This window comes from Eulemur rufifrons, chromosome 9 (genome assembly GCF_041146395.1).
Source record: "Eulemur rufifrons isolate Redbay chromosome 9, OSU_ERuf_1, whole genome shotgun sequence".
NCBI lineage: Eukaryota > Metazoa > Chordata > Mammalia > Primates > Lemuridae > Eulemur > Eulemur rufifrons.
Genome location: NC_090991.1, coordinates 15587532 through 15606397, shown reverse-complemented (window position 1 = coordinate 15606397; position 18866 = coordinate 15587532). Strand labels below are relative to the sequence as shown.

General features: G+C 56.3%; 1 protein-coding gene across 1 annotated transcript in view; it reads left to right on the top strand.

Annotated features, from left to right (window-relative positions):
- RPH3AL (rabphilin 3A like (without C2 domains)) overlaps positions 1-18866 on the top strand; it is a 138685-nt gene that overhangs the window by 48744 nt on the left and 71075 nt on the right. Inside the window, 2 exon segments of the mRNA XM_069483503.1 lie at positions 2477-2620; positions 5276-5405. Of these exon segments, the coding sequence (XP_069339604.1) occupies positions 2477-2620; positions 5276-5405 (274 nt within the window).

The window sequence follows — 18866 nt, the reverse complement described above, 5'->3', positions numbered from 1 at the left end:
TGGGGGTCCCTGGCATCTGGTGAGAGTGCCCCTTCGTCTGTCAAACCGTGCCAATTACATGAGCCAGCATGTCCCGAATGGGACCAAATTCAAGAAATTTGCAATTAGATGTTATGAGCCTGCAGGGGACAGAGCTGAAACATCAAAGGGGGATAGAAAAATTAATCCAAAATGCCCAAGAATTGTGGAGTCACGCATGATTTGCAGGAATCTGTGCACTACAATTAATTTGTCCTCTTTGGCACGATGGCTCAGCTCCCTTCAGCTCCCCATCCCGCCCCTGCCAGGAGAGTGACCAGGGATGAGATCGGGCCCTCCCTCCCTCTCCTCTGCCGCCAGGCAGATGAAGTGTCCTCCCTGGCAGGGACGCCGCCTGTGCTCTTGTACAAGGGCCTGGCAGGACCCCTCCTGGCCGCACAGTGTTCCCTTCAGTTCTCCCTGACCTTGTCTCGCTCAGCAGCAGCCTAAAGCTGTTGTAGCACCTTTCAGAAGAGCTAATGCTTTTATCTCCTCCCCTGGGTGTGCTGCTTGGTAATGCCTGACGCAGTCTCCATGAAGGAGCGTGCTGCAAATCCCCAGGGCTGCAGAGCCAGAGCCAGGATCTGTGCCCCTTGGGACCCTCCGGAAGCCCGGGGAAATGACCTCCCCCAGCTGCAGCCTGGGGCTGCCCTCTAGCGTCCGTCAGACATTTTCTAAACCCCTACTATGTGCCAGGCACTGCTTGCACAGCAGCCAACAAGACCAACATGGTCTCTTGTCTTGAAGCACAGGTGGGGAGAGGTGAGCAGCATGCAAATAATTACCCACATGCAGCTGCTCTGACAGTGATACCAGGTGGGGGGGTGCTAACCTAGTCTGGGGGTCAGGAGAAGCTTCCCCAAGAGTGTGATACTTAAATGTTGAGACCCACAGGAGGGATAAATGTTATATGGAAATACGGGGGAGGAGTTTTCCAGGCAGAAGCAGCAGCATGTGCAAAGGCCCTGAGGTAGAAGGGACAGGGCGTGTCAAAGGCTTGACAAGTCAGTGTGGCTGGTCAGTGCAGAGAGTGAGGGGTGAAAGGCCTGAGAGGAATATGGAGGGGTAGACAGGGGCCAGAGAGAGCAGGGCCTGGTCCTCCGGGGACTCACATTCCACAGGGGGAGATGGAGGGTCCCACGTTGCCTTGGAACAGTGTTTAAGCCCAGAGGTGGACATCTGCCCCAGCCTTGTAGGAACTCTGAGAATGGATTCTTAACTTGTTTTGGAAGGGATCAAGCAAAAGCCTCTTGGTGAAGGTCATGTTTAAAAAACTCTTAGTAGGAGTGAGCAGGTGAAAGAGGGTTTAGGGAGAGGGACAAGCTCCCCAAGTTAAGATGACAGCACGTGGCCTAGAACGCAAGGGAACCAAGAGCATTTGGTGAGAGCAGGGGAGCAGAGACGGGGCTGCCGTGCAGGGGTGCGTGCGGATGGGTCTCCCGGCTGTGGCTGCCGCTGCAGGCCCTTCCCTGCTGTGTCAGCCGCGGGTCGGCCTCCTTTGCGGTGTGGAGGGGACCTTGCCTGCTCAGAGGCAGCTGTGGCCATGAGTGAGAGTTGGGCCCTGACCTGGACGGTGGCAGGGGGCCCCGTGGGAGGCCGGATGGGAGGACATAAGTGATTGGGGCTTGGTGGCTGATCAGATGGAGGCAGGAGAGCTGGTGTGGGGGCTGCCCTGGGGGAGCCTGAAATACTCCCAGGCAGGGCTGTTGGCCGTGAACTCCCTGTCTCAGGGCTCCGGCCTCTGGGTCAGCAGCAAAGCCCAGCCTTTGGAGGCTGGCCAACCCTATTACCTGTAGCTACCTAGCTGCACTCCACACCTCGTTTCCTTTGAAAAATGGGGAGGCCTGCCCAGCAGGATGTCTGTGGTGCCCTGGGCTGGCGCTGGCCAAAGAGCGAGCTCAGCGGGAGTCTTGCCCACCAGGACAGGTGGTGGTGTTGGGGCTGGTGCTTGTGCCCTCCCTTCTGAGTACTCCCGGGGCCCCTCCTTTCTCCCCACTAGCTGGGGGTGGGTGGGGATCCCCTAAGCATAGGGATCCTGGTTTCCAATTCCCTTCTCCTGGCCCAGGGGGCCACACCAGCTGTGTCCTGGCCAATCACAGACCACCTGAGTCTCTGAAATGCTCAGATGGAGCAAACCAGCAAGTAGGGGTGGGGCGGGGGTGTTGCTTTTCAGGGCCTGAGTCTGTCTAGCTCAGGGGAGGAGGCAGGCTGAGGGCAGAGGCTGTCTGCTGCGGTGCTAAGGTGGCACTCCTGTCCTTGCCGAGGCCCAGCAGCAGGCAGATGGCAAAGTGGCACTGGGAGCCTGCGTCTGCCCCATCTTTTGCCCGCACCCCGTTTCCCCAGCACGCAGCAGCTGGCTGTCCACAGACTGTCCTCAGGGGGCTTTGTAGACACGGTGAGGGGTGCCCGGGTTTGTGTTAGGGTGGCCTTAACGCCGTCTGTGTTACCCTCCCTCGAGGCTGCAGACGGGCTGGTCTGTGCACACCTACCAGACAGAGAAGCAGAGGCGGAGCCAGTGCCTCAGCCCCGCGGAGGTGGAGGCCATCCTGCAGGTCATCCAGAGGGCGGAGCGGCTGGACGTCTTGGAGCAGCAGAGAATCGGGTGAGGGCTGGGCCCGGGCTGGCAGGAGCGAGCTCAGGAGGACGACAGCGCAGGCCTCTGGGTCCCAGAGCTGTGTTTCACCCCTGGGAGTGGGTCCGGGGGTCACTGCCTCAAGCTTTGCCCAGCTTCTGTGTCTGAACGCCCCGGAGTGTAGCCCGAAACCCAGCCCTTCCGAGCCTCAGTGTGCCCCTCTGTAAGATGGGGCTAGCAGCTGAGACGTGGGCCCCAAGCCGTGGGGGCACACATGGGGGTGGGGAACGCTTTAGGGACTGTCGGCTGTGCACACAGGTGGGCTGTGGTTCACCGAGGAAGGGATTCACGCAGAGGCTGAACCGCGGATCGCCCCAGAGGCTCCAGCAGGAGGCGCTCTCCAGCTTGCCTTGTGTGCTCTGGCCTCCGGCATCCAGAGCCGACCACAACTCCGCTTCCAATGTCACTGTTGTGTGTCTTTTTTTGTTTGGTTAATTGCAAAAGCAATTCCTATTTCCTAGAAAATCTGAAAAACACAGAAAAGCACAAATAGGAAAACACAAATGCGGTGCATGGCAGGAATTAATGTGATTCTGGTCTTCTTGTCCTTTCTCTATTTATCTTTTTCTAAAAAAATCAGACATTGTAGAAACACACAATTTTAGAAAGTAAAAGTACCACTCTAGAGATCCCTGCTGTGCTAACGGTTTGCTGTGTGTGCCTCAGTTATGTGGACATGTTATCATTTTAGTACAAAAGGGTTTATATCAGATTAGTTTTATTAATATTTTGATTTTTTTTTCATCCAGCCTAGCTAGGACCCTGCCCTCTCACAGACCTGTGCCCCGATGGCCCTGCCAAGCTCTCTGCTGACCCAGGCTCCCCCAGGGGGGCACACAGGGACCTGGGGGGGGTGTTCCATGGCGGCCTCCCCTGTGCCATGGAAGCGTTTGCACCCCTGCAGGCGTCAAAGCTGCTGTCTCTGCCTTTCCTGTGCCACCTCGGGGAATCCCTCCCCTGTCCGGCCCAGGGTGTGAGGGCTGGGCTTGGCGGGGGTGCAGAGTGACCCAGAAGGCAGTGCCTGGAGTTAATCGTTCAGATGGAGGAGGAGTTCGTATGAGGCTTGGAGACGCAGGCTTGTACTGGCAGAGGGTCCCCGAGGGCAAGGGGTCATGCCAGGGCTGAAGCTGGGTTTGTCCCCAGGCCCTGCAGTCCCTGGGTGAGGGACAGTGACCCCTATGGAAGCCAGACGTGCTTGCTGGGGGGCACGTGGGTAGAGGCAGCTCATTGCCCAGTCTGCTCTCCCTCGGCCCCCGCAGCACCTCATCTCCTCGGGGAAACATGGGGCTGTGAGGAGGGGACCCCGGCCCCACCTCCTGGGAGCTGTGTGACCCTGGCAAGGGACTTCATATCTCTGAGCCTCAGTCTTCTCATCTTTGAAATGGGAAAAATTCTCCTGGGGGGTGCGTGATTAGAGGAGATCAGGTGCCCATACTTTGTCCTTCATTCGTTCCAGAATTTTCACCAAGTGTCCATTGGGTTTGAGGAATTTAGTGGCCAACAAAACAGAACAATTTCACAGAGGTTCTTGCATAACCAGGTCACAATGTGAGGAATGGCTGGGGCCCCAGGAGAGTCGCCTAACCCAGGCTTGGCTGGGGCAGGGAAGGCTTTTGGATACTTGACATCCGAGGTTTCCAAGAGGAGCTGTTTTTTCTTTCCTCCTCCGGCTTCTCCATCTGCCAAGTTGTGCCAAGCAAAAGCCTCAACATCATCTTAGCTCTTTCTCTCCCCTCCCCCGGCCTTGGATCCATCGAGGCTCCCTCTGAAATACAGCCTGTTCCCGTCTCCATCCTCCTTCCCTGGATCCCCCCACAGCCTCCCCCAGCTTCCTCCCTCCCCTCTGCTCCCTGTTATCTCAGCTTCCCACAGAAGCCAGAGCGAGTGTTAAAAATGTTGCTTGGATCAAATCACTCCCCTCCTTAAAACTCTTCAGTGGTTTCACGTCCATCTTAGAGAAAAATCTAAATTCTACTGGGTGACCTACAAAACCGACACGTTCTGGCCCTTGCCCGCCCCTCCCACCGCACGTTATCCTGGTCTCCCTGCAGCGGTGGCCTCACTGGCCGCCTTACTGCTGTGCCGAGCCCTTCTCAGCCCCAAGCCTGGCCCCTGCTGTTCCCTCGGCCTGGGCTGCTCCCCGGCTCTGCCCGAGGTTTGGTCCTTGTCATTCCTCAGCTCTCACTTCCTGTGTTCTCTGAGAGCCTTCGCTGGTCACCATCGAACATGCCCTGCCCCCTCAGTCTCTCTGCCCTGCTACCCCCACGATTTTCATCTCCTAGTGCTGCTCCTGTCTGCAATCAGTTTGCTTGTTTACCTGTTTATGGGTTTTTCCCCTTATTGAACATAAGTTCCGTGAGAGCAGGGACCATGTCTGTCTCTGGCTTCTTTGCTACAATATCCCCAGTGTCTGGCCACCCTCCTGGGTGCTCAGTTCGTAGTTGGCAAGTGAATGCACCATTAGGGGCTAGCCAGGGGAAGGAGCGGGGCAGGGAGCAGTACCCCACATGAGGGCACATCACAGTGACGTGGTATCGTGTTGGGGACACAGGGCGGCTGTGCCCAGCGGCGGTTGGGTTGGGGACAGGAAGCACGTTCCCTCTGACTCCGCGTCCTGTGCTGCAGGCGGCTGGTGGAGCGGCTGGAGACCATGAGGCGGAACGTGATGGGGAACGGCCTCTCCCAGTGTCTGCTGTGCGGGGAGGTGCTGGGCTTCCTGGGCAGCTCGTCAGTGTTCTGCAAAGACTGCCGGAAGGTAAGGCCCGCCGTTCTGGCTGCCCGGCCTGCACCAGCTCTGCTGCTCTGTGGCTTTGCACCCCGGCTCCCAGGAGAGAGTGTGCGTGTGCGTACCTGCGTGCATGCACGTGGTATCCTCTGCTGCTTGGCAAGAAAGAGTAGGGCCCGAACATCAGAGGACCTCACTTCTAGGGCCAGTTCTGGGGAGTGGACCTCTGGGTCTGACAGCTTGGGTGTGAATCTTGCTCTTCCACTAGCTGTGTGACCTCGGAAAACTTGTTCAATATCTCAAGCCTCATCTTCCTCATCTGTAAAATAGGGGCAATGATAACATGTCCATCAGAGAGCTAAATCAGAGGATTAAATATTATTAAATACAAAGCTCTTGAAACCTTGCCAGGCACACAGGCACTCAACAAATGGTATTGTTTAATAGTTGTTATTAGATAAGTAGTATTTTCATCAGAGCCAAGCAGCATGCTAGGATTGTACTTCCTGTTCTGTTGGTCTGCTCTCTCGATCCCTGGTCACGCAAAACTGAACAATCTTTGCAGAAAGATCAAATAGATTTTTTCCGTTTCTTACACTAAGTTGTGATACATATTGTTTTAGTAATATACTGAGTCCCAGACTTAAGTATGACTTTTGGTTTTTCCTGGAGTTTCTAATTGCCCTTCTTCCTCTTATTACCCAAAGAGTAATAATCCTCAAGATTAGTTAGCATGTCGATTTTACTCTCTAACACGTGGGGGCTGTTTTTCCCCCCTGGCAGAAGCCCTTCTAGATTCTCATTCCTGCTCCAGCCTAGACTAGCTGCTGCACAGCTGTTATCACAGGACTTCGCTTTGCTGACCTCCCAGGTTAGGGACACCATTCCCAAGATACCACGTCTTCCTCTTTTTTGTTTTCACCCTAGTTTTGTTGGAACCCATCCTCAAGTAATTTCCAGGTGCCAGTCACTATTTTAAGCCTGGAGTTACAATAGTGAAGACAGAGGAGGAAGCTTCTCTCTTGAGATGACATTGGGTGAGGGAACTAAAAAAAAAAGACAAAGAACAAATACATCAGATGACTTCAGGAAGTAATAAATTCTGGAAAAAAATAACAGGGGGGAGAGGACGAGGGGTTGGGTGGGAAGGGTTGAGAGGACCATAAAAGATGGAGAAGTCAAAGAAGTAAACATGGACTTGGGACATTGGCAGCCGTGACTAGGGCGTTTTCAGAACGGCGTTTTCAAAAGCCGGATGAGAAAAGCAAGGGGCAAAGAGGTTGATGTACCCAGTTAGTAGGTGGGAAAACGGGGATTTCAGTTATGGTCATTTTTTTTTTCCTGCTCTATCACAGATGGTAAACTGGGCCGAGGAATGTGGATTAATGTTCCAAGAACCATGGAGGGGTGACAGGGGTGTCAGTTGTGCTGGCTCCTCCTCAAGCCCTCTGTGGGCCTGAACTAGAGGCCACTGTGGGTGGCAGGCACGGGGGCTCGGGAATGTCTTCCTCCCAGGACTTGGGTGGGTGGGGTTATGTTTTGTGACTTCTGCCTGGAGAACGGGACCCCCAGCCCATTGTCTCCTTCTGCCTCTCAGCCCCACAATTGCTGCAGCTGTTCCAGATTTCCGGGGCCATGAGGAGGGCGGAGCCTTATCCGCTTCCCCTGGGAAAGTCCGGGGCCTGTGCCACGGAGGCAGGCTGCCACCGCCCTGGCTGCTGCAGGATGGAAACAGCTGCTCCTGGGAGAGCCATTTCCTAGGCAACGGTGGCGGTCACAGGGGAGGACCCCAGCTGGATGTGGGGGTGCATGGCAGTGTTCTTTCAGACACTCTCACCACCCCTCACCCCAGGGTACCCTGGAGCACTGGGCGGGGCTGGGGGACATTCCCACTGAAGATGGTTCGTTCTTTGCAGCAGGCTGAGGACGTGGCCCTGGCCTGGGCGGTGAGGCGGAGGAGCCCGTTAGGCTTCTGAGAGGACTTATTTCAGGGCAAAAGCGGGAAGAGAGGGTACTACGTGGGGCTGCAGTCAGATGATGGGCATGTGGGGGATTTTCTTCATTTGTCTTTAAGAAGATCGTGTCATTCATTGATTCATTTGTTAAATAACAGAGGGCCCACCGTGTACAGGCCCTGTTCTAGGTGCTGGCGATGCCGCGAACAAGGTAGACAAAGTCCTTGTTCCCATGGAGGTTTTTCCAGGAGTGAGAGGAGAGAGACAACAAACAAATGAATAAACATGTTATAACATCAAGTAGGCTGAGGGCTCTACATTGAATTAAAACAGAATGATGGGAGAGTGCTCAGGGAGGCCTCTCTGAGCTCAGGCCTGAACACAAGCAAGAGGCCGCCCCAGGAAGATCTGGGTGGAAAAGTGTTCCAAGCAGGGGGAACAGCAAGCACGAAGGCCCTGAGGCAGAAAGCACCTGGGCATGTTCAAGGACGTAATGAAAGCATCTGGGAGAGAGGGAGGGAGCAAGAGGTGGGCATGGCCTGTCACACAGAGCTTCCTACGTCAAGGGCAGGCACTGGGATTTTCTTGTAAGTTTAATGGGGTACCAATGGAGTGTTTAAAGCAGGGGTGTAAATGATCCAGTGTGTGTTTTTGACAGGCACCCCTAGCTACTGTGTGTCAAGTGGATTGCAGGGGTTCATGGAGTGAAAGCAGGAGACAAGTTAGGTGGGGATGGCTGTCGTTGGGAGATGGGGTGTCGGGGACAAGGCAACACAGGGTCAGAGCCATTTGCTAAGAGAGCACATCTGTCTCTTCAGTGTATGCTCAGGAGATGGGGAAGAATTTGGGCGTGGATGAGGGTCTGAGGATGGAGAGGACTGCAGGGGGCCTGGGTGAGAGGTCACTTGGGCCACCTTGCATGGTGAGGGGCTTGCCATGAGGACTGTGCCCACACAGATGCCACACAGCGCCTGGGCCTCCGACTAAGGGGCTCACCTTGCACTCCCGGGAGTGCCGCCCTGGTCCTTCCCACAAGGACCCAGGAGGGCCCGCTTCCTGCATCCCCCGACTGCAGCATCATGAGGTGGCTGTGCACAGACTGTAGGACCAGCTGGACTTGGGTTGAGGGCCCACCTTGGCCATGGCAGAGTGACCTTGCACAAGTCACTTAACCTCTGTTCCTTGGGCCTCTGTCCCTTCATCTGAGAAATGGGCTAATGGAGCTTCCACCATCGTTGGGTGGGTGCGGGTGGTTAAGTCTGTGCAGGAGAAGTGCTTAGCAGGGCCCCTGGCCTGCTGCAGGCCCTCAGTAAGGGGCGCCTGCTGTTACTGTTGTTGATGTTAATCCACTCCGGTCCTCCCTGTTCAGACTGCACACGGGTTACGAAGGATGGAGCTGATGGCCCACGTATCCAGCCACGTCTCAGTCAGCTCAGGCTGCCGTAACAAGATGCCACAGGCTGGGTGCCTTAAACATTTTTTTTTTTTTTTTTTGAGACAGAGTCTCACTTTGTTGCCCAGGCTAGAGTGAGTGCCGTGGCGTCTGCCTAGCTCACAGCAACCTCAAACTCCTGAGCTCAAGCAATCCTCCTGTCTCAGCCTCCCGAGTAGCTGGGACTACAGGCATGCACCACCATGCCCGGCTAATTTTTTCTATATATATATTTTTAGCTGTCCATATAATTTCTTTCTATTTTTAGTAGAGATGGGGTCTCGCTCTTGCTCAGGCTGGTCTCGAACTCCTGAGCTCAAACGATCCGCTCACCTCGGCCTCCCAGAGTGCTAGGATTACAGGCGTGAGCCACCGCGCCCGGCCGCCTTAAACATTTATTTTGCATAGTTTTGAAGGCTGGAAAGTCTGAGATCAAGGTGTGTTGGCCGATTCGGTATTAGTGAGGGCTCTTCCTGGCTCACAGACATCCGCCTTCTCCGTGTGTCCGTGTTTGGCAGAGGGAGAGCTATAGACGCTCCCTCTTCTTGTAAAGACGCTAATCCTGTCGGATCAGGGCCCCTTGCGACCTCATTTAACCGTAGTTACCCCCTCAAGCCCCTCTCCGCAGACGCAGTCACACAGGGGTCAGGGCTTCAGCACAGGAATGTTCGGGGGACACCATTCGGTCCCTAGCGCCCCACATTCTCCTTAGTAGAATTTGTGTTTTCTTAAACTTGAAATTGGCGCTCCCACAGTTAGTCCCACATTTTCAGTAATTTACATAAAAGCCTCCAGAAAACTCTGTAGCTCTCCAGGATTGGATGTCCTGAGCCAGCAGGAAAAACCCCTCAGTTTCCATGTAAGTTGCTCATATAAACGTAGCACTCGATCACTCATTCGGCCTGTCGTGTGGGAATGCTGGGTAGGGGAATGTAAGAGGAGAGGTGGGCAGACAGTATTCTTTAGAGCAATACCCACTGCGGCTGGGACCAGGGCTCCCAGGGCTGACAGCAGCCTGGAGGGCTGCCTGGAGGAGCTGGCCTCTGAAGGCTGGGCAGCTTCTGCGAGGCTGAGAACAGAGCAAAGGACATCTGGGGAGGGGGAGGACAGCACAGGCCGAGGCACATGGCAGGAAACGGGCTGGGCAGGTGCCTCACTGTGAGGATGCAGGCCTGGGGGCAGGGACACGTGTGTTGAAGAAGGTACGCGGCATTTGATAGCAGACTTGACTTAGGAACAGCGGGATGGAGGAGGGGTGGGGTGAGATCCTGGGAACAGGAAAACATGGGGTAGAGCTGAGGTCTTTGGGAAGCTAAGCTGTAGGGACCTGTGAGAGGGAAGAGTCTTCTTCATTTGAGCTGCAAAGGGCAGGTGTCTAGGGCCCTGAACCCCACCCCCCTCCCCCCCAGAGATGATCATAGAGGCTCTGGCACCCTGGGGACCCCTCTTCCAGGAGTCGGTTCATTCGAGCTGAGTCCCTGGAGAATCAGGGAGGCCTAGACGTAGCCCCTGCAAAGCAGTAGCCCTTTCAGGGCTGTCTGACATCTAGGAGGCATGATGTCACCCCTTCACTCATCCAGCAAACATTTATTATACACCCACTGGTGCCAGGCACTTGGGGTACCGTGTAAGGAGGCACACAGATCCTTGCACTGCGGGAGGGAGGTGTTAAATGATTATGGGTGATTAATTACAGTTGGGGTTGGGGTTAAGGAGGCTGCCCTGGGGGCTTGGCGAGCTCCAGCACGGTGCTGGGCCCCATGGGGCATCAGGAACCCTCCAATCTGGGCTTGCCAATTTCTGGGCAGCCCCCCACTTTATTTCCATCTCCGCCTTCCACCTCCTTACCTCATGCGAGGGCTACAGCCCGGGGTCCTGGGAGGTGCGTGGGCTTGGGCAGGCTGTGGAGCAGGGACACTGGGGACATCCCTGCTGCGGAAGTGCCCACACCAGCGCCTCAGGTGTTCCTGGGCACACAGAGGTGTCCCCAGCAAGAGCCCTGGCAGCATTCAGCAGCCACAAGCTAATGAGTGTGTGGGTGGAACCTGTGGTTCTGGTCCTCAGCGCTGTGTCCCCTCTGTAATTGGGCCCGTGCACCCGGGCTGCCTGCCCTCGTTATCTGAGGGCTGTAGCGGGGAGGGAGAGGGGCTGGCTGGCTAATTAGACAGGCCTGGCGCTCCTAATTGCTTAGGGTCTGAGCCAGGCAGCTTGCAGTCTAATTGAGATTCTGGCTTCACCAGCTGTGGGGAGGCCGGGCAGGGCTGCCGGAGAACCCGCCTGAGCCCGGCATGCCATTGTCGTTCGAGGGAAGCAGTCAGATTTTGTTCTGATCTCAGCCAGATGTGTCCCACGGTGCACGCGCAGGGGAGCCCATCCGTGGAACGGTGATCTCGGTCACGTGTGCTGAGTCCAAGGAGGCCCAGGAAAGCCTGCACTTTGCTCGGAGCCCTTAGGGGAAGTCCAGCTCAGGTGGCATCAGGCATCGCCCCAGCCCGGCGTGGGAAGGAAGGGAAGCGGCTGGGCCAGGACCTGACACTTCCCGTCCACCTGGCTCAGGGCCACTTTGCCCTGAAGCGGAGGTGTGTCCTGCTGAGGGTCAGCCCAGACCCCCAGCAGGGGAGCTGGCAGTAACTCTGGGCTGGGTGGGGGCTGTGCTGTTTTCCTAAAGTCTCAGTTTCCCTCTCTGTTCAGTGTCTGGGACTTGGGGCCACTGAGTCGAGGGAGGAGCAGGTAGAACTTCCTTGTTACTCTCCTCTCTGCCCCCCTGCACCAGGCACTGCAGGGAGGCAGAGCCCTGCTCTCTCCCAGCACCCAGCACCTGGGCCCCAGGGGTGCCTCTGAGAGACAACGGTGACTTGTGACCTGCCAGCGGCGGCACTGTCTGGAGCCAGTCAGCTGGCCTCTGAGAAGTATTTTGCTTCTGGCCCAGGAAGCTTTGGGAGTCCTGGCCCCACCCAGGTTCCAGAGAGCTCCTCCTGGAGGTGGAGGCGTCAGGCTGGGAGAGAGGTCCCTGCCTCTCACAGTGTGGGCTCAGGACCAGCAGTGTGGACCTCACTGGATGCTCGTGGGAAATGCAGAATCTCAGGTACCCACAGGCTTCCTGAACTGGAAGCTACACTTTAACCAGATCCCCTTAACATGATGTCTTTAAGGTTCATCCGTGTCAGAGCACATGTCAGAATTTCCTTCCTTCTTAAGGCTAATATTCCACTGTGTGCGTGTTCTCGTTTATCCATGCATCTGTGACGGGCGTTGGGATTGCTTCCACGTTCTAGCTGTAGTGACTCATGCTGCAATGTACATGGGTGTGCACATGTCGCTTTGGGGTCCTGCTTTCCACTCTTTTGGGTATATAGCCAGCAGTGGGATTGCTGGATCTTCGGATAATTCTGTTTAATTTTTTGAGGCGCCGCCGTGCTATTTTTCCATAGCGGCTGTACCATTTGACGTCCCCACCAGCAGTGCGGAAGGGTTAGGAAGAGTCAGGTTTTTGCAGGGTCTCCCTCCCACAGGAGGGTGTGGTGAAAGTCCTTCGTGGCCCCTGTCCCCCACTCCCTTTCCAAACCTCCCCTTCAGCGCCTGTCCCTCGAGTAGAGCCGTGGACCAGCCTCCTTGAGCCATTTCATCTGCGTCGCCTCCAAATTGGCCTCGTGGTGTCCTTTCTCCTTTGACCTAACGCAGACGTAGAAGATATGTGTTTATGCCTCATTATGAAGGTGGATTTTCTTATCCAGCTACTGACATTTCCTAAATTCCCGGAAAAAGTCACTTAATTCACCTGCCCCAAGGGGCCTGCTCCAGCTGCTCTTGCGTCTGCAAGGCTGTTTGGCAGGAACTGACTCGGCTTTTGTTGCCGGGATCAGAGGATTGGACCAGACACCATGCAACATCTCGGAGCATCCGCTTGCTCGGGAGTCTGAGGAGCAGAACGTCTCCATTAAGGCGCGCTTTCTTCTTGCTGTTTGGGGGCTGGAGCGTGGCTTTTCTTCTCCCAAAGGAATAAAGAAAGAATTGCCACTTTGTGCAGTTCAGAGCCCATGCTGTTCACCCCAGCATGCCACCAGCATGCCACTGACCTTCAGCTCAGGGTCCTCAGGACAAAGGCAGCTCAGGGCCTGCAGAGACCCAGGATGGCTGGGGAACCACATGGCCCCTTGGCGGCAAGGTCCAGAGCTTCCTGGACAGAGAGAGACCTGCGTTACCTGTCCTGTGGGTCAGTTCCAGGACCTACTTCATGCTGGGCACCGAGGGTGAGGAGGTGGAGGTGCCAGCCCCTGCCCCCAAGAGCTCCCAGTTGGCAGTGAACGCAGTGTGCTGTGCTCTCTTACGATACAGAGGAGGGGGTGGTATGGGGCAGATCTGCTGTGGGTGAGCCTGCCAGCACCCGGAGAGACGGAGGAGGCCTTGGCGGTGCAGGCTGCTGGAGCCGGGCCTGGAGGGTGGGCACACGGACACAGGGGAGGCATGGGCACGTCAGGAGTAGGCATGGCCCTGGGGAGGCAGGGTGCCGAGGAAGTGCAGGGACTGGTGGGCATGGCTGGTGGTTTGGGTCTATGTGGGAGGGGGAAGAAAGAGGCAGAGGGAAGAAGAGAGGGGAGGGTAGAGGGCAAGAGGGCCAGAGGGCCGTGAGGGGCAGGAGGCAGAGAGTGCCCGGAGGACCAGGAAGGCTCCCCGTGCTGGGCGGAGGAGCTTGTGTTTTGTCATGTGGCAGCAGAGCTATCAGAGGGTGCTAAGCAGGAAAATGACAGTCACATGGGTCTTTGGGGAGGTAAAGTCCAGATGCAGATTTGGAAGAAGGAATATGTAGTGGCTGGAGAGAGGACGTGGGTAACTGAATTATCCAATTAGCCATAGCAAGGGCCCGATTAAGGCAGGGACAGCCGGGATGGAGACTCGAAAGGCAGGTAAGAGTCAGCAAGAGCGAGAGCTGCCGCACGGGAGAGCTCGCTCTGTGCCAGGCCCCTGCCCAGCTCCTTATCACAGCACCCCGGGCGCTCACGATCAGGCAGGAGAGGAAACGGAGGCCAGGTGGAAGTTGAGTCCCTTGCCAGGTCACGGTGGGCCTGCGGTGGGCTCTCTCAGCCTTGCCCCCCAGACTGCGCTTGTGCTTGGGCCTCCCACGGAGGGCTGGGCCGGGGCAGGGGCAGGTGTGGGGCGGGGCTCGTGGGGCACAGGTGGGCTGGGGGTCCGGGAAGCCATGTGTACCATGTAGCCTGGCTGGATGCCAGAAAGGGGCCAGGGAGGGCAGTGGCTCAGAGGCAGATGTCCCGGGGGTGGCTGAAGTGGGAGAGAACAGTGGGCCAGGTTGAGGACAGAGCGCCCGCCAGGTGGGGCGTGGGGCGAGGGCAGGCTGGGGGGCAGCTGGCTTCTCCTCTTGAACCTTCCTGAATGGCCTGTCTGGAGATGTTTCTGTGACCTGATGTCCCCACACAGGTGTCCTGCTGTTGAGGTGTCAGAGCTTGTCTGCATGATAAGGGAGCCAGGACCATCGATAGGCACCTGCTGTGTGCGGTCAGCTCACCCAGGTGTGTGAGAAGGAGCAATCCTGTCACCTTGTGAAGCTGCCCGCCCGGTGGGACAGAGGCGGTTGGTGTGACCTGGGCCTCCAGGGAGGGTAGTGCTTCTCCACCCGGCCCCTCGGCTGGGAGGCTGGCGCCATCCTGTATCCTGGACTGGCCCTTGTGGGGCCAGCTTCAGCTTGGGGGGCACAGGTTGCCCCCAGTTCAGCCACCAAGAGCTTAGGGCTTTTATGCTGCATCTTGACTTTGTCCCAGCTTGGGCTTTTATCCTGAGCCCAACTCCGCCAGTGCCTGGACTTGAGGCTTTAATGCAGTTTCCAGCATTGATAACGCCTCCGCCTTCCCGGCTGTGTGCCTCGTGGTGCAGACCCCTGGAGCCCACTCTAGGTGTCCCCATGACCCTGTTCCCCTCCTACCCCAAGGACACAGGAGCTGGGTGGCGCTAAATCAGGGGTTGACACCTGTTTTTGTACAACCCGTAAACTAGAATGGTTTTTACATTTGTAAATGGTTGGGGGAAAAAACTCAGAAGAGTAATAACTTAGGACATGTGAAAATTATGAATTCAAATTTCAGTGTCCATAAAGATTTATTGGACCACAGCCGGGCCCATTCATTTACATATTGTCTGTGCAGCTTTGGCACTACCCTGCCGAGTGGAATGGTGACAGCCTAACGTGTTTACTTCCTGGCCCTTTGTCAAATGAGCGCTCCCACCCTGTCCTAGCCCGGGAGCCCCACCCAGGGCACCAGGCTGCTCGGAAGTGAGGAGGGCTGTGACTTCCTTCCCTCTGGGTTATGTCATTGATTCCGGGGGAGGTACAGCTGTCGGGGGGGGGAGGTGGGTGGGGGGGTGGGGGGGTTCAGCAGATTACAGAATTTAATGGGATAGCATCTCTTTATCTTATTTTCTTTTCCCGGAATTTTAAAAAGTAATTTATACTATTGCATGCAGGTTTAGAGCACTGGATTCTGGCTCCCTGGGTTCTCCTGGCTTGGACTAGTTCCTCTGTCTGCCTCAGTGTTCTCACCTGGAAATTGGGAATAATAATACTGCCTACATCAGAGGGTGGTTGTGAGGATTGGAATGAGAGCTCTTAGAAACGGCGCCTGACAGATGGTAACTGCTCCCTAATTATAAAAAGTCAAATAATACAGCCTTCTTCCCTCCTGCACTCTTTCCCTCCCCCTCTCTCTCTTTCATAATAACCTCTGGCTGATCTAATCCATGTCTAAGGCATTAATTCTTAACTGTATAAGCTCCAGATTTTATCTCTGTTCAGAGTCCTATAGAGAACAGCTGAGTTGATTTTCTGACCCGGATGCCTCATAGACATTACATATGAAAGATAATCCAACCCTAAAACAGAAGTCGAACGATACAGATGTGTGTAAAATATGAGTCCTCCCACCTGTGACTGCAGTCTGTCCTTTCACACCTTTCTCTGTCCACACCACACAAATGTACACATGTGTGTATGCATATATTTTTTTTCTTAATGGGACCATAATATATTTCTTATTCTGTAATTTCCTTTTTTTATCTTTTCACATAATCATGTATCAAAGACAGGCCTCTGGGTCTATACATATCAATCTAATTCCATTTTTAGGAGCTATATAATATCATGAGTTTTTCACACTAATCAGAGTGAGACCCCTTCTTTTCCAGGCTGCTCACGCACCCTGCTGGGCCAGGACTGGGGTGTGTGTGAGTAAAAGCCGGGGGGCTGTGCCTGGCCGCACACTCTCAGGGCTGCAGACACCTCCCATCCTGTTTCCTGCTAAGTCTGGCCTCTCGCCTAGGTCCGACTCTGTCCCAGGGCCCACGTCCCTCTCTGGGGTTTGGCTTCTGCTTCCTCTGCTCACCCCTTCCCACCACACACTGACATACCCACCCGTGTATGAAATCCAGCTGAGGACACGGTTCAAGGTCATTTCCCCGAAGGCTCCTGGGTCCTTGTGTAAGTCAGAGGACAGACATAGTGGGTGGGGTGGGGGCGGTTGCCTGAATTCATGGGTAGAACACATCCGAACCTCAGCTGCACCTGCCCCGCTGTGCCCACACCTGCAGGAGTCAGGAGTCCCCGCCCAGTGGCAGCTCTGCTCTGAACTCCCTGAGGGACCTCAGATAAAAATCGTTTCCTCTAGCTGGGCCTTCCTGTAGGAGGAAAGGGCTGGACGAGAGACTCTCTGGCCCTTCCCGCAGTTTGCTCCTGTGAGGCTCAGGCCCTTGCATCATCACTGTCCTGGGTTGGGGACTGCAGCAGCCGCAGCTGGGAGCTAAAGCTCCTCTCTGTGCCCCCAGGACACAGCTCGGCTTGTTGTGTTAAAGCCATGGCGGGTTTGCTTCCCAGCTGGCTTTGGCTCAGGCTGCGATGGAGTCTGTGTCCCCAGGGTAGGAGGAAGCCAGTGTGGGGGCTGGCGTGTGCTGCCCAGAGCCCCCTGAGCCTCTGATGTTTCTGCAGTGTCATTGTCTTTAGACGTGCAGGAGACTCCCAAAGGAAGATGATGTCTGGTCCCAGCTCTTTGCAAGCCAGATGCCAAGGCTGATGGCTAAGTGCTCCCAACACCGCTGAAGGCATCATAGCCCCTAGAGCACAGCATCTAGAGTACAGGTGGCGCCCAGCCCTGGGCCCCCCTGGAGCAGTACCCCCTGCAGAGTGGGCCTGGGCTTGTCACACCCCTGAGGTGGCTGGACAGTAGCTGGACACATGGAGAAGTTGTGGGCCAGAGTCCTCAGAAGGCTAACCCCTTGGCTGAGTGGGTAAGAGCTTCTGTAGGCTTAGGGCCACTGCTCAGGGCTCTGCAGCTTGTCCAGGCTGTCCTGCAGTGACTTGTGTCCCTTGGGCCCCTGCCACTTGAGCCCCGCAGCTCTTTTCCCCGGGTCTGGTCAGCACAACCTTGAGAGAGAGCGGGCAGCAGGAAGCGTCATTGGCAAATCTGTTTAGCGGCTGTTACCAGGAGCGGTAATTTCGTGCAGCCTCTTGTCCTCTGTTGTGGTAAATAACAGATAATGACATTTCCAGTCCAGCCTGGCCGGGGGCTGCACACCTTGCCGGCCGCAAGCTGCTGTACCTCAGGAGGCCTGCGATTCGTCATTGCTCCCGAGTCGCCCCTGTGCTTCCTGCTGTGACGTTTCCCTGCAGCTGTTTGCTACTCACTGACCTTACCTTGGGGTGGATTTAGCCTCTCCTGTTCCCCTTCGGGATGGCACCAGGGCAGCTCTCCTGCTGGTGGGGGAGCCGGTCTGTCTCCCTTCAGCCTTGGCCTCAAATCTGAGAATGAGGCCTTTGTCATCGGAGGCTTCTTGGGGATCCTTTAGCCTTGTCCCTTCTAAACTCCTTCTTTGCCCTCGTCATCCTGCCTTCTGTGGGGGGGGTGGGGTGCTCCCAGGTTACAGAGGGAGAAGCTGAAGCCGACAGGGGTGATGATTTGCCAGGCTTTCCGGAGACCCTCTGCCCTGGAGGCTCAGACAGGAGGGCAGGCTGCGCCTTCCAGGGAGGGAGGCCTGAGCACCCGGGTTGCTGGCCCAGGGGTCCGGCTGCTGTACCACTGTAGGGCCCCCGACTATGGTGGAGTCTTATTTGCTTTCCAGCCCATTCTCTGCTCCTCTGTTTGTTCATCTTGCCCAAATGCGGCTCTGATCATGTTGCTCTCTCCCTCCCCCTAAAGTCTTTAGTGGCTCCCTACTGCCTACAGCATAAACTCTAAAATGCCTCCGCATGGTATCCAGGGCCTCAGTCCACTCCCTGGCTGCCACCTGCTGACTTTAGCAGCATGAATGAAACACCCAGCCGGGAGGTCCAAGGCCCTCGGGGTGGGCCTGACTCTCCCTGGCCTGACCTGCCATCACTCCCTTTGGAGCTCTGTTCCTGCACGTCACCAGGCGCCCTAGGTGGCCATTAGTGCTCTTGTTCTTAGGACGTTAAGAGTATTTTTCACATAGACCGACCTTTGGCAAGTCGGGGAGGTCAGTGCTCTACCCCGGGACAGAGGGGGCTGTGGAGGGGCACAAATGCCCACAGCCAGTTGGTGGGGGCAGCGCTGGGGGGTGGTCTCTGCTGACCTGGTTTCTGGCAGATCCTGGCCTGGCCTTCTCCAGTCACCCCGAGCCTCCCCCACCCCTCACTCTGTTCTCGGGTATGTTGGGCAGCTGGCTGTCTGGCATCCAGCTGGGCCCCTGGTTGTGCTCTGGGTCCCTCCTGCCTCTCCCAGGTCCTGGCCCCAGCGTGGTTCCTCTTCCCCCTTCTCCTCCTAAGCTCCTATTCCGCCAGCTCTATCCCTGTGTCTCCCTCAGCCTAAAGCCCCTCCTGCCCCAGCTCTCTGCTTGCCTCCCCGCAGACTTCTAGAAAGCGGAGCTGAGCTGCTCCTCTGCCTGCACCCCCACTGCCGCCCGACTCCCTGCCCCCGGCGAGGCAGGGCCTTCCCCGCAGTCTCCCCTTGGCTGTCTCAGTATCAAAGGCTTAGTGACCACAAGGCCTCCCCACTCCCCTGAGTCCCGAAGCTGCACCCAACCCGTGTGCTGTCTCCCTCTTCAGTGTCTGTCCTCCTGACCCTTCTCCCAAGCTCTAGTCCTGTGTGT